At 43.7% G+C, this 12,533-nt stretch overlaps 1 protein-coding gene across 6 annotated transcripts in view; it reads left to right on the top strand.

The window, feature by feature from the left end:
• LOC138946240 (dedicator of cytokinesis protein 9-like) overlaps positions 1-12,533 on the top strand; it is a 132,198-nt gene that overhangs the window by 59,235 nt on the left and 60,430 nt on the right. For all 6 annotated transcript variants that reach the window (XM_070317774.1, XM_070317773.1, XM_070317775.1 and 3 more), the window contains 7 exons: positions 424-685; positions 2,810-2,942; positions 3,856-3,980; positions 4,813-4,879; positions 5,603-5,656; positions 6,394-6,533; positions 7,233-7,348. In XM_070317774.1, the coding sequence (XP_070173875.1) occupies positions 424-685; positions 2,810-2,942; positions 3,856-3,980; positions 4,813-4,879; positions 5,603-5,656; positions 6,394-6,533; positions 7,233-7,348 (897 nt within the window). The remainder of the gene's footprint in view (positions 1-423; positions 686-2,809; positions 2,943-3,855; positions 3,981-4,812; positions 4,880-5,602; positions 5,657-6,393; positions 6,534-7,232; positions 7,349-12,533) is intronic.

Raw genomic sequence — 12,533 nt, 5'->3', positions numbered from 1 at the left:
TCAAGCATGTGAGTACAGTATTGTTTGGTCTTTTTATTTCTCGCTCTCACGCGCTGTCACCATTGTTCTGATACCTATCTGTGTTTTTTTTTACATTTAGTCAAGTTTTGACTAAATGTTTTAACATAGAAGAGGAATCGAGACGAGGGTCGTGGTGTGTGTGTGTGTGTGCGTGTGTGCGTGTGTGTGTGTGTGTGTGTGTGTGTGTGTGTGTGTGTGTGTGTGTGTGTGTGTGTAGAGCGATTCAGTGTGTGTGTGTGCGTGTGTGTGTGTATGTGTGTGTGTGCGTGTGTGTGTGTGTGTGTGTGTGTGTGTGTGTGTGTATGTGTGTGTGTGTGTGTGTATGTGTAGAGCGATTCAGAGAAAACTACTAAACCGATCTTCATGAAACTTTGCATTTTTCATTTTGTAATGTTTTGCCAGTCTCAGCAGGGGAGGATAGCGGCCCTGTACCTCCCACTCATCACCATCCTCCTGGACTGCAAGCTGCAGCTGTTCCGCGACAGTCACGCCACCCGCGGTACCAACACCCCCGCCCCTGTCCCCACCCCTACCCAGAACGGAGACGCCACCTCGGCAAGGACGGATTCCAGAGCTCAGCTGGTGCCGCCTCAGCCTTCGTCACAGCAGCACACCCCCGAGACCAAGAAACGTGACAAGTTGTGGGACATGATCGCTGGGAACAGTAAGTCCATGAGTTTATTTTTCAATAAGAGAGTGTGTGTTGGGAGATTTATGAATATGAATTGTGAGTTGATTATGATGAGTTGCATCGAGGGTTTGCTTTTTTTTGATAATTTATTGGAATTATTCATATTTAATACTTTTATTGTATCTAAATGTTTCATGTTGTTCTTTGTCATGTTGTATGTTTGTTGTCAGATTCACACCACAAACAAATTTCTCTGTTGAGATAATAAAGTCTTCTATGTCTAACCATAGACCATTTATCCTGGACCGCCAACTAGCTCTCTCTCCGCTCTATCTCTCTATTACGAGGTAGCGCCTCTCGTGGCCTTTCAGAAATCAGAGGGGGGGCGTCATATCCGGTGTCGATTGTAAACATGGATGCTATTATCGAAGTTGCCGAGGTAAGTTCTGAAAATGCTAAAATAAACTCAGCAAAAGTGCATATGGAACATGTTTTTCGATGAGTTTTGTTAAGTTTAGTTTGGAGTTTTGGAAAATCCAGTTCATTGTCACCTCCCATTGTCACAAATAACTGGAGTATGCTTTCTTTCCACTGTCTTTGAATCGCTGGCCTTTCAAACCGGACGTGACGCGCCCCTGAAAGTCGAGAGAGAGCTGGGGTCGTAACCTCGAAGGGTCACGTGACGAGTTGGCGGTCCAGGCTATTTGGTCTATGGTCTAACACACTTTTCTTCCTGGAAGATATCTACTGGATGATTAACTCTTTTCTACTTATCAAACGAATATAACGGAAATGCAACAATGGTGGTTATAGTGAATGAAGTAATGCAATGAAACGGCATCTTGCAGCTAGCACTTTCCACTTTGAGCTTGGCAGGTGGTTTTTTCTTCAAATTAGCCTTATGAAAGTGGCATCGCACGCTAAAAAAAAGAGTGACCATTTTGAGGTTCATTCAGTATGACTATAACCTCACAGAGGGCTAATTCGGTAGATTATTGAGAACATTTTCATTTTGAAAGCGTTGGTTCTCATTTGCTGTGAATTTGTAACTGGTGGCATTGGATCCAAACTGCAGTCAGTGTCTGAAAGCGAAGTGAAATATCCATGTTTCTCTGCCTTTAGACATGATTACATCTTTTCATGCTTTGCTCTTAGGCCCCCCCAAAAAATAGGTCTGTTTACGGTAACCCGACCGACCCTATTTTTTTCGCGCGACCCTAGACTTTTTTTGGGCATTTGGAAAAAAAAAAAAAAAAAAAAAATCTTGGTTTTTTTGCAAAATAACGTAAAAATATGTTTTTTTGGAGAAAAAAAACAAAAACAATCCTGACCTACCGACCCTATTTTTTTGGCCTATGTTACCGTAAACAGACCTTTTTTGGGGGGGGCCTTATGATTTCAAGGAAAATAGCTATCATAGAATTCACGTGCTGTGAACAACTTTCCCCCAGTTGCGGTCCCTCGGTCATATGTCCGTGTCCCTCAGCTTGCAGATAATATTGCTTCTTGTCATGACAGTGGTACCTGCTATGTGAGGCCCCTCCGGTGAGAGGACTCCTCGCAATAAAGGACACCTGTTGTCCCTTGGTCTATTATCTGGACCAAAATATACCTGTCATGACAGGCCACCTGCAACGTAGGGACACTTTGGGGGCCCCCGAGAATGTCCTTTCATCACAGGTACCACTTGGGCGGGGATGTAGCTCAGTCGGTAGCGCGCTGGATTTGTATCCAGTTGGCCGCTGTCAGCGTGAGTTCGTCCCCACGTTCGGCGAGAGATTTATTTCTCAGAGTCAACTTTGTGTGCAGACTCTCCTCGGTGTCCGAACACCCCCGTGTGAACACGCAAGCACAAGACCAAGTGCGCACGAAAAAGATCCTGTAATCCATGTCAGAGTTCGGTGGGTTATAGAAACATGAAAATACCCAGCATGCTTCCTCCGAAAACAGCGTATGGCTGCCTAAATGGCGGGGTAAAAAACGGTCATACACGTAAAATTCCACTCGTGCAAAAAACACGAGTGTACATGGGAGTTTCAGCCCATGAACGCAGAAGAAGAAGAAGAACAGGTACCACTTTACTGTACCTTTGTGTTTTCAAAGAAAATGGCCAACATGTATCACAAAATTCATGTGTTCTGTACAATTTTCCCTAAGTTGCAGTCCCTCAGTCCCCAGCAGAGATTGGTCTGGCGGCACAAGGGGGGAAAGGTTCCAACAACTCGCTCAACAGTTCCAACTCCTCCGACAATAAGGGAGATAAGGATGGCAAGGGAGGCAAAGTGGCCAGGTGGGTTCTCTTCTCTTTATTCTTCTTGCATTTGTGTTACTGTGTAGCCAATAGGTCGTCTGCACAAGAAAGTGTCCAACTAGGTGGGACCCAAACGCTGGGTTGGATTGGTTCAAATCTCAAGCTAATCTCTATCTCAGTCTGACAGGGTTGAAAAATTCTGTTCTGGTATTTTCAACAAAGAAACAGGTAAAATACTAGAACATATCCAGTTGGTGCAAACACTGCTTTCATTTCTTGTCAGCTTTGAAACTGAATAAAACAGCATTGAGACTGAATAAAACAGCATTGAGACTGAATAAAACAGCATTGAGACTGAATAAAACAGCACTGAGACTGAATAAAACAGCATTGAGACTGAATAAAACAGCATTGAGACTGAATAAAACAGCATTGAGACTGAATAAAACAGCATTGGGACTGAATAAAACAGCATTGAGACTGAATAAAACAGCATTGAGACAGAATAAAACAGCATTGAGACTGAATAAAACAGCATTGAGACAGAATAAAACAGCATTGAGACTGAATAAAATAGCATTGAGACTGAATAAAACAGCATTGAGACTGAATAAAACAGCATTGAGACTGAATAAAATAGCATTGAGACTGAATAAAACAGCACTGAGACAGAATAAAACAGCACTGAGACTGAATAAAACAGCATTGAGACTGAATAAAACAGCACTGAGACTGAATAAAACAGCATTGAGACTGAATAAAACAGCATTGAGACTGAATAAAACAGCATTGAGACTGAATAAAACAGCATTGAGACTGAATAAAACAGCATTGAGACTGAATAAAACAGCATTGAGACTGAATAAAATAGCATTGAGACTGAATAAAACAGCATACAGACTGAATAAACTAGCATTGCAACAATGATATTTAAGACTGTCTATGACTGCAGGAGCCAGTCGGCAGCGACACCAGCTCCCACCAGCACCTACGTGAGCCGCCTGCACAAACTGGACCTCAGTGAGATCAGGGACCTGCTGCTGTGTCTCATGTACGTCCTCAGGAACCTGCCTGAAGGTCAGTGTCTACACTCTTTGCTTCTTTTTTTATTTTATTTTATTTTGATGGTTTAAACAAACTTTATTCAATTAAGATATTGTGACATAGATACAATATCTGGCATTAAGGATTAGTACTTAAGCAAATAGCTCTTTGCTTTCTTAGCCATGTGGGTTATTAACAGGCTTGAGAATTGTCTGCGAAATGCACATTCCGACGGCAGTGAAATCGATTTTCAAGTGTTGTTGAGAAAAGTTTTTGTGTGACAGCCCCCTCAATCAAACCGATTTTAAAGACGATTGCATTGTTTTCTTAATCATCTCCTGAATAGAAAAATTGTACATACGTATGTTGTGTTTGGATTAAAAACAAGCTAAAATACCAAGAAAATCTGTTGTATGCAAATTAGGTTCATATGGGTTGTGTTACTTATACAATTTGTCGGCGTCTTCTCGTCTGCAGGGTTAAAGCCAACCTATGATTTACTAGTCTTGGCAAAAAAAATGCAGTGCGTTCAGCTTCATGTTCTGAGTTCCTCGGATTGACTAAATATATTAATTTTGCTTTTGCCACTTGTTTTTTGCATTCTGATCAGACTGTTAGCTTCAGTCGCTTCCTGTAACGTTGATCTAACGCCTGCATTCCAGCTTTTTGTATCCAGTGACAGATGTTTTGCAAAAGAAAACCGCACAGAGTTCTGTACTCTGCAAGGGTAGCAAGAACAAGTTTGCTTTTGCAGGTGTTACAATATGGGGAAAAGAGTGGATGAAAATGTTCACTTTTGCAGGTGTTACAATATGGGGAAAAGAGTGGATGAAAATGTTCACTTTTCTCTTATGTGTATTTACAGACATTTTGCTGGGCTGGTTCAACAACTCCTCCGAGCATGACGTGATCGACTTCTTCGCTTTGCTGGGGTAAGTTGTCTTCATTCTCTGATAAACGCTTTCAAACAAATGGTGTTGAATTTTGGTAGATCCTTACCTTGACAAGCGTTGCCTTTTACCAGAAAACTTTAAGACCCCACAAAATCTGAGAAACCATGGTGTCAGGTTTTTGTTCTTTAGTCTTGCAGTTTCAAATTTACAAACCTATTGCAAACCAGGTATAATATTGGTATTTTAATCAACACTCTTTGATTTCAATGATGGAAGTTTTTCATTCAACATTGACTGTGCAATTAGTAGCGTATAATGTACGAGAGACGGGCGCAGTGGCGTGGTGGTAAGACATCGGCCTCCTAATCGGGAGGTCGTGAGTTCGAATCCCGGTCGCTGCCGCCTGGTGGGTTAAGGGTGGAGATTTTTCCGATCTCCCAGGTCAACTTATGTGCAGACCTGCTAGTGACTTAACCCGCTTCGTGTGTACACGCAAGCACAAGACCAAGTGCGCACGGAAAAGATACTGTAATCCATGTCAGAGTTCGATGGGTTATAAAAACATGAAAATGCAAAGCATGCATGCCCCAAAAGCGGTGTATGGCTGCCCGAATGGCAGGGTAAAAACGGTCATACACGTACAAATCTACTCGTGCTAAAAACGTGAGTGAACGTGGGAGTCTAAGCCCATGAACGAAGAAGAAGAAGAAGAAGTACAAGAAACTGGTTGCTGGGAACTGAGGTTTGCAATTTGTTTTCCAGATTGTGCCTTCAACACTTCCAGTACCAAGGAAGGAAAAAGATCTTCACTTTGAGGTATGAGCTTTGTTCCCAGTGTTTGAAGCTTGGTCACAAGGGGGAGTTAGCAAAACATTTTGCATGGAGTGTGTGTCAGGGGAGAGAGGGACAGAGAGAGAGTGCGTGCGTGCGTGTTTGTATGTGTGTGTGGTTGTGTGTGTGTTGTTAGTCTTGAACCTGTTTTAGTATGTATGTGTTTGTGTGCACTCATGTGCTTGCAATTGTTTGTGTCTGTGTTAGTATGTGTGGGTGTGTGCGTGCGTGTGTGTTGATGTGTATGTGCGTGAGTGACTAAATGTTTTCACACATACGCACCTTTGAAGTCCGTAAGCACCCACAAACGTACTGTTAAAATAATCAGCAACAATCAAAACATCAAACGGGAATATGAGCGCATGAAATGTCCACCTCTCAGTATCATTATTCAGGGATGGGAATTGTCCGCCGTTTGGCGGATTTCCGCTTTTTTTTTTTTAATTTTCCGCCGAAAAAAATCGCATTTCCGCTTTTTTTTCTCAGCAAAAAAAAAATTTTTTTTTTTTTTTTTTTAATTTTTGCAGTAGAAATTCCTCTTTTTTCGTATTTTAGTGCGAAATATGTAGTGTTTTACTTTTAGTGACAAACCCCCCCCCCACCCCCCGGTCATCAAAAAATATTTCCTCTTTTTTCCTTAATTTTCAGCCGTTTTTACAATTTTTAATTCCCATGCCTGATTATTATTGAGTTGTATTATCAACTTACGGACTTGTTTTCAGCATGATTGGCGGCGGTGCGTCCAGTCAGAGGGGGGCGCTGACAATGCCGTCTTTCCAGCAGCAGCGAGGCCGTCCCATCAGCCTCTCCTCCCAACGCATTCCGAGTCAGTACGGAGACATGAACACAGACGGCGGACACAGTGAGTTATCTGTCTGGCATGGAATGTTTGCCTTTTGGTTGATGTCTTCATGGACTTGTTATTTATAGTACAGTGGAACCCCCCTTTTAAGACCTCCAAAAATCTGAGAAAATCGGGTCTTAAAAAGGAGTGGGTTTTAAAATAGGGAAAAATGTATGAACAGAAGATTTGTGAAACAAGGTCTTAAAAGGGGGGAGGGGGGGGGGAGGGGGAGTCTTTAAATGGGGGGTCTTAAAAGGTGGTCCCACTATGCTCTGTGTTTGGCAAGCAAGAATTTGCGTTTACATTCTGTAGACCTTAGAACAAAGTTGTATTGTGTTGCGTTGTACTGTATTGTATTGACTTATCTCTGCTTATCAAGTAAATAAATAAAACACCAAGAAAAGAAAGCCAGGAGATACTGCTCCACAACCTGTTCAACAGCTCCTGCTACAGTGGGAGCTCTGACAAAAAGTCAAACTAGACAAGTCACATTGTATAACTGTAAATGCTTGTATAACTGTTTTAATTTTAAATGTGTCAAGCGCAAAGAGCATAATTGTAAAGTTATGATGTTGCGCGATATAAATGCTCATTTATTATTATTATTATTATTAACATAATGCAAAAGGTCACACGTGAGCAGTAAGCATGTCAGATAGTTTGCCTTGTTAATAATGACAGGTGTTGATGAGAAATGTGTGTGTGTGTGTTCGACAGCCCCCACTCAGTCTGACGGGGACACCATGATGCGAGCCATTCAGGAGGCCAACGTTTCCACGGAGATGGGACTGGTCGTCCTTGACGTGCTCTGTCAATTCTGTCAAACTTTCAAGGTGGGTGACGTTGTTTTTGTTCAGAAGAAAAGGAATTGAAATGAAAGGCTGTAGGTGTAGGACATAATTAGTTTGCTTTCTGTAATAATCCTGAACAAATGAGACAAAGCACTGTTTAGAGCGATGAGACAAAGCACTGTTTAGAGCGATGAGGCAAAGCACTGTTTAGAGCGATGAGACAAAGCACTGTTCAGAGCGATGAGACAAAGCACTGTTTAGAGCGATGAGACAAAGCACTGTTTAGAGCGATGAGACAAAGCACTGTTTAGAGCGATGAGACAAAGCACTGTTTAGAGCGATGAGACAAAGCACTGTTTAGAGCGATGAGACAAAGCACTGTTTAGAGCGATGAGACAAAGCACTGTTTAGAGCGATGAGGCAAAGCACTGTTTAGAGCGATGAGACAAAGCACTGTTTAGAGCGATGAGGCAAAGCACTGTTTAGAGCGATGAGGCAAAGCACTGTTTAGAGCGATGAGACAAAGCACTGTTTAGAGCGATGAGGCAAAGCACTGTTTAGAGCGATGAGACAAAGCACTGTTTAGAGCGATGAGGCAAAGCACTGTTTAGAGCGATGAGACAAAGCACTGTTTAGAGCGATGAGACAAAGCACTGTTTAGAGCGATGAGACAAAGCACTGTTTAGAGCGATGAGACAAAGCACTGTTTAGAGCGATGAGACAAAGCACTGTTCAGAGCGATGAGGCAAAGCACTGTTTAGAGCGATGAGACAAAGCACTGTTTAGAGCGATGAGACAAAGCACTGTTCAGAGCGATGAGACAAAGCACTGTTTAGAGCGATGAGACAAAGCACTGTTCAGAGCGATGAGACAAAGCACTGTTCAGAGCGATGAGACAAAGCACTGTTTAGAGCGATGAGACAAAGCACTGTTCAGAGCGATGAGACAAAGCACTGTTCAGAGCGATGAGACAAAGCACTGTTTAGAGCGATGAGGCAAAGCACTGTTTAGAGCGATGAGACAAAGCACTGTTCAGAGCGATGAGACAAAGCACTGTTTAGAGCGATGAGACAAAGCACTGTTCAGAGCGATGAGACAAAGCACTGTTCAGAGCGATGAGACAAAGCACTGTTTAGAGCGATGAGGCAAAGCACTGTTCAGAGCGATGAGACAAAGCACTGTTTAGAGCGATGAGACAAAGCACTGTTTAGAGCGATGAGACAAAGCACTGTTTAGAGCGATGAGGCAAAGCACTGTTCAGAGCGATGAGGCAAAGCACTGTTCAGAGCGATGAGACAAAGCACTGTTCAGAGCGATGAGGCAAAGCACTGTTTAGAGCGATGAGGCAAAGCACTGTTTAGAGCGATGAGACAAAGCACTGTTCAGAGCGATGAGAAAAAGCACTGTTTAGAGCGATGAGACAAAGCACTGTTTAGAGCGATGAGGCAAAGCCCTGTATAGAGCGATGAGGCAAAGCACTGTTTAGAGCGATGAGACAAAGCACTGTTCAGAGCGATGAGACAAAGCACTGTTTAGAGCGATGAGACAAAGCACTGTTTAGAGCGATGAGACAAAGCACTGTTTAGAGCGATGAGACAAAGCACTGTTTAGAGCGATGAGACAAAGCACTGTTTAGAGCGATGAGACAAAGCACTGTTCAGAGCGATGAGGCAAAGCACTGTTTAGAGCGATGAGGCAAAGCACTGTTCAGAGCGATGAGAAAAAGCACTGTTTAGAGCGATGAGACAAAGCACTGTTTAGAGCGATGAGGCAAAGCACTGTTTAGAGCGATGAGGCAAAGCACTGTTTAGAGCGATGAGGCAAAGCACTGTTTAGAGCGATGAGACAAAGCACTGTTTAGAGCGATGAGACAAAGCACTGTTTAGAGCGATGAGACAAAGCACTGTTTAGAGCGATGAGACAAAGCACTGTTTAGAGCGATGAGGCAAAGCACTGTTTAGAGCGATGAGGCAAAGCACTGTTCAGAGCGATGAGACAAAGCACTGTTTAGAGCGATGAGACAAAGCACTCTTTAGAGCGATGAGACAAAGCACTGTTTAGAGCGATGAGACAAAGCACTGTTCAGAGCGATGAGACAAAGCACTGTTCAGAGCGATGAGGCAAAGCACTGTTTAGAGCGATGAGACAAAGCACTGTTTAGAGCGATGAGGCAAAGCACTGTTTAGAGCGATGAGACAAAGCACTGTTTAGAGCGATGAGACAAAGCACTGTTTAGAGCGATGAGGCAAAGCACTGTTTAGAGCGATGAGACAAAGCACTGTTTAGAGCGATGAGACAAAGCACTGTTTAGAGCGATGAGGCAAAGCACTGTTTAGAGCGATGAGACAAAGCACTGTTTAGAGCGATGAGGCAAAGCACTGTTTAGAGCGATGAGACAAAGCACTGTTCAGAGCGATGAGGCAAAGCACTGTTTAGAGCGATGAGACAAAGCACTGTTTCGAGCGATGAGACAAAGCACTGTTCAGAGCGATGAGACAAAGCACTGTTTAGAGCGATGAGACAAAGCACTGTTTAGAGCGATGAGACAAAGCACTGTTTAGAGCGATGAGGCAAAGCACTGTTTAGAGCGATGAGGCAAAGCACTGTTTAGAGCGATGAGGCAAAGCACTGTTTAGAGCGATGAGGCAAAGCACTGTTTAGAGCGATGAGACAAAGCACTGTTCAGAGCGATGAGACAAAGCACTGTTTAGAGCGATGAGACAAAGCACTGTTCAGAGCGATGAGACAAAGCACTGTTTAGAGCGATGAGGCAAAGCACTGTTCAGAGCGATGAGACAAAGCACTGTTTAGAGCGATGAGACAAAGCACTGTTTAGAGCGATGAGGCAAAGCACTGTTTAGAGCGATGAGGCAAAGCACTGTTTAGAGCGATGAGACAAAGCACTGTTTAGAGCGATGAGACAAAGCACAGTTTAGAGCGATGAGACAAAGCACTGTTTAGAGCGATGAGGCAAAGCACTGTTTAGAGCGATGAGACAAAGCACTGTTCAGAGCGATGAGGCAAAGCACTGTTTAGAGCGATGAGGCAAAGCACTGTTTAGAGCGATGAGACAAAGCACTGTTCAGAGCGATGAGGCAAAGCACTGTTTAGAGCGATGAGACAAAGCACTGTTTAGAGCGATGAGACAAAGCACTGTTTAGAGCGATGAGACAAAGCACTGTTTAGAGCGATGAGGCAAAGCACTGTTTAGAGCGATGAGGCAAAGCACTGTTCAGAGCGATGAGACAAAGCACTGTTTAGAGCGATGAGACAAAGCACTGTTCAGAGCGATGAGACAAAGCACTGTTCAGAGCGATGAGGCAAAGCACTGTTTAGAGCGATGAGACAAAGCACTGTTCAGAGCGATGAGACAAAGCACTGTTTAGAGCGATGAGACAAAGCACTGTTTAGAGCGATGAGACAAAGCACTGTTCAGAGCGATGAGACAAAGCACTGTTTAGAGCGATGAGACAAAGCACTGTTCAGAGCGATGAGGCAAAGCACTGTTTAGAGCGATGAGACAAAGCACTGTTCAGAGCGATGAGGCAAAGCACTGTTTAGAGCGATGAGACAAAGCACTGTTTAGAGCGATGAGACAAAGCACTGTTCAGAGCGATGAGACAAAGCACTGTTTAGAGCGATGAGACAAAGCACTGTTCAGAGCGATGAGACAAAGCACTGTTCAGAGCGATGAGGCAAAGCACTGTTTAGAGCGATGAGACAAAGCACTGTTCAGAGCGATGAGGCAAAGCACTGTTTAGAGCGATGAGGCAAAGCACTGTTCAGAGCGATGAGGCAAAGCACTGTTTAGAGCGATGAGACAAAGCACTGTTCAGAGCGATGAGACAAAGCACTGTTTAGAGCGATGAGACAAAGCACTGTTCAGAGCGATGAGACAAAGCACTGTTTAGAGCGATGAGACAAAGCACTGTTCAGAGCGATGAGACAAAGCACTGTTTAGAGCGATGAGACAAAGCACTGTTTAGAGCGATGAGACAAAGCACTGTTTAGAGCGATGAGACAAAGCACTGTTCAGAGCGATGAGACAAAGCACTGTTTAGAGCGATGAGACAAAGCACTGTTTAGAGCGATGAGGCAAAGCACTGTTTAGAGCGATGAGACAAAGCACTGTTTAGAGCGATGAGGCAAAGCACTGTTTAGAGCGATGAGGCAAAGCACTGTTCAGAGCGATGAGGCAAAGCACTGTTTAGAGCGATGAGACAAAGCACTGTTTAGAGCGATGAGGCAAAGCACTGTTCAGAGCGATGAGGCAAAGCACTGTTCAGAGCGATGAGACAAAGCACTGTTTAGAGCGATGAGGCAAAGCACTGTTTAGAGCGATGAGACAAAGCACTGTTTAGAGCGATGAGACAAAGCACTGTTTAGAGCGATGAGACAAAGCACTGTTTAGAGCGATGAGACAAAGCACTGTTCAGAGCGATGAGGCAAAGCACTGTTTAGAGCGATAAGACAAAGCACTGTTTAGAGCGATGAGACAAAGCACTGTTTAGAGCGACGAGACAAAGCACTGTTTAGAGCGATGAGACAAAGCACTGTTTAGAGCGATGAGACAAAGCACTGTTTAGAGCGATGAGACAAAGCACTGTTTAGAGCGATGAGACAAAGCACTGTTCAGAGCGATGAGACAAAGCACTGTTTAGAGCGATGAGACAAAGCACTGTTTAGAGCGATGAGACAAAGCACTGTTCAGAGCGATGAGGCAAAGCACTGTTTAGAGCGATGAGACAAAGCACTGTTTAGAGCGATGAGGCAAAGCACTGTTTAGAGCGATGAGACAAAGCACGGTTTAGAGCGATGAGACAAAGCACTGTTTAGAGCGATGAGACAAAGCACTGTTCAGAGCGATGAGACAAAGCACTGTTTAGAGCGATGAGACAAAGCACTGTTTAGAGCGATGAGACAAAGCACTGTTCAGAGCGATGAGACAAAGCACTGTTTATAGCGATGAGACAAAGCACTGTTTATAGCGATGAGGCAAAGCACTGTTTAGAGCGATGAGACAAAGCACTGTTCAGAGCGATGAGGCAAAGCACTGTTTAGAGCGATGAGACAAAGCACTGTTTAGAGCGATGAGGCAAAGCACTGTTCAGAGCGATGAGACAAAGCACTGTTTAGAGCGATGAGACAAAGCACTGTTTAGAGCGATGAGGCAAAGCACTGTTCAGAGCGATGAGACAAAGCACTGTTTAGAGCGATGAGACAAAGC

The sequence above is a fragment of the Littorina saxatilis genome, linkage group LG13 (genome assembly GCF_037325665.1).
Source record: "Littorina saxatilis isolate snail1 linkage group LG13, US_GU_Lsax_2.0, whole genome shotgun sequence".
Lineage (NCBI taxonomy): Eukaryota > Metazoa > Mollusca > Gastropoda > Littorinimorpha > Littorinidae > Littorina > Littorina saxatilis.
This window is presented reverse-complemented; position numbering and strand designations above follow the sequence as displayed.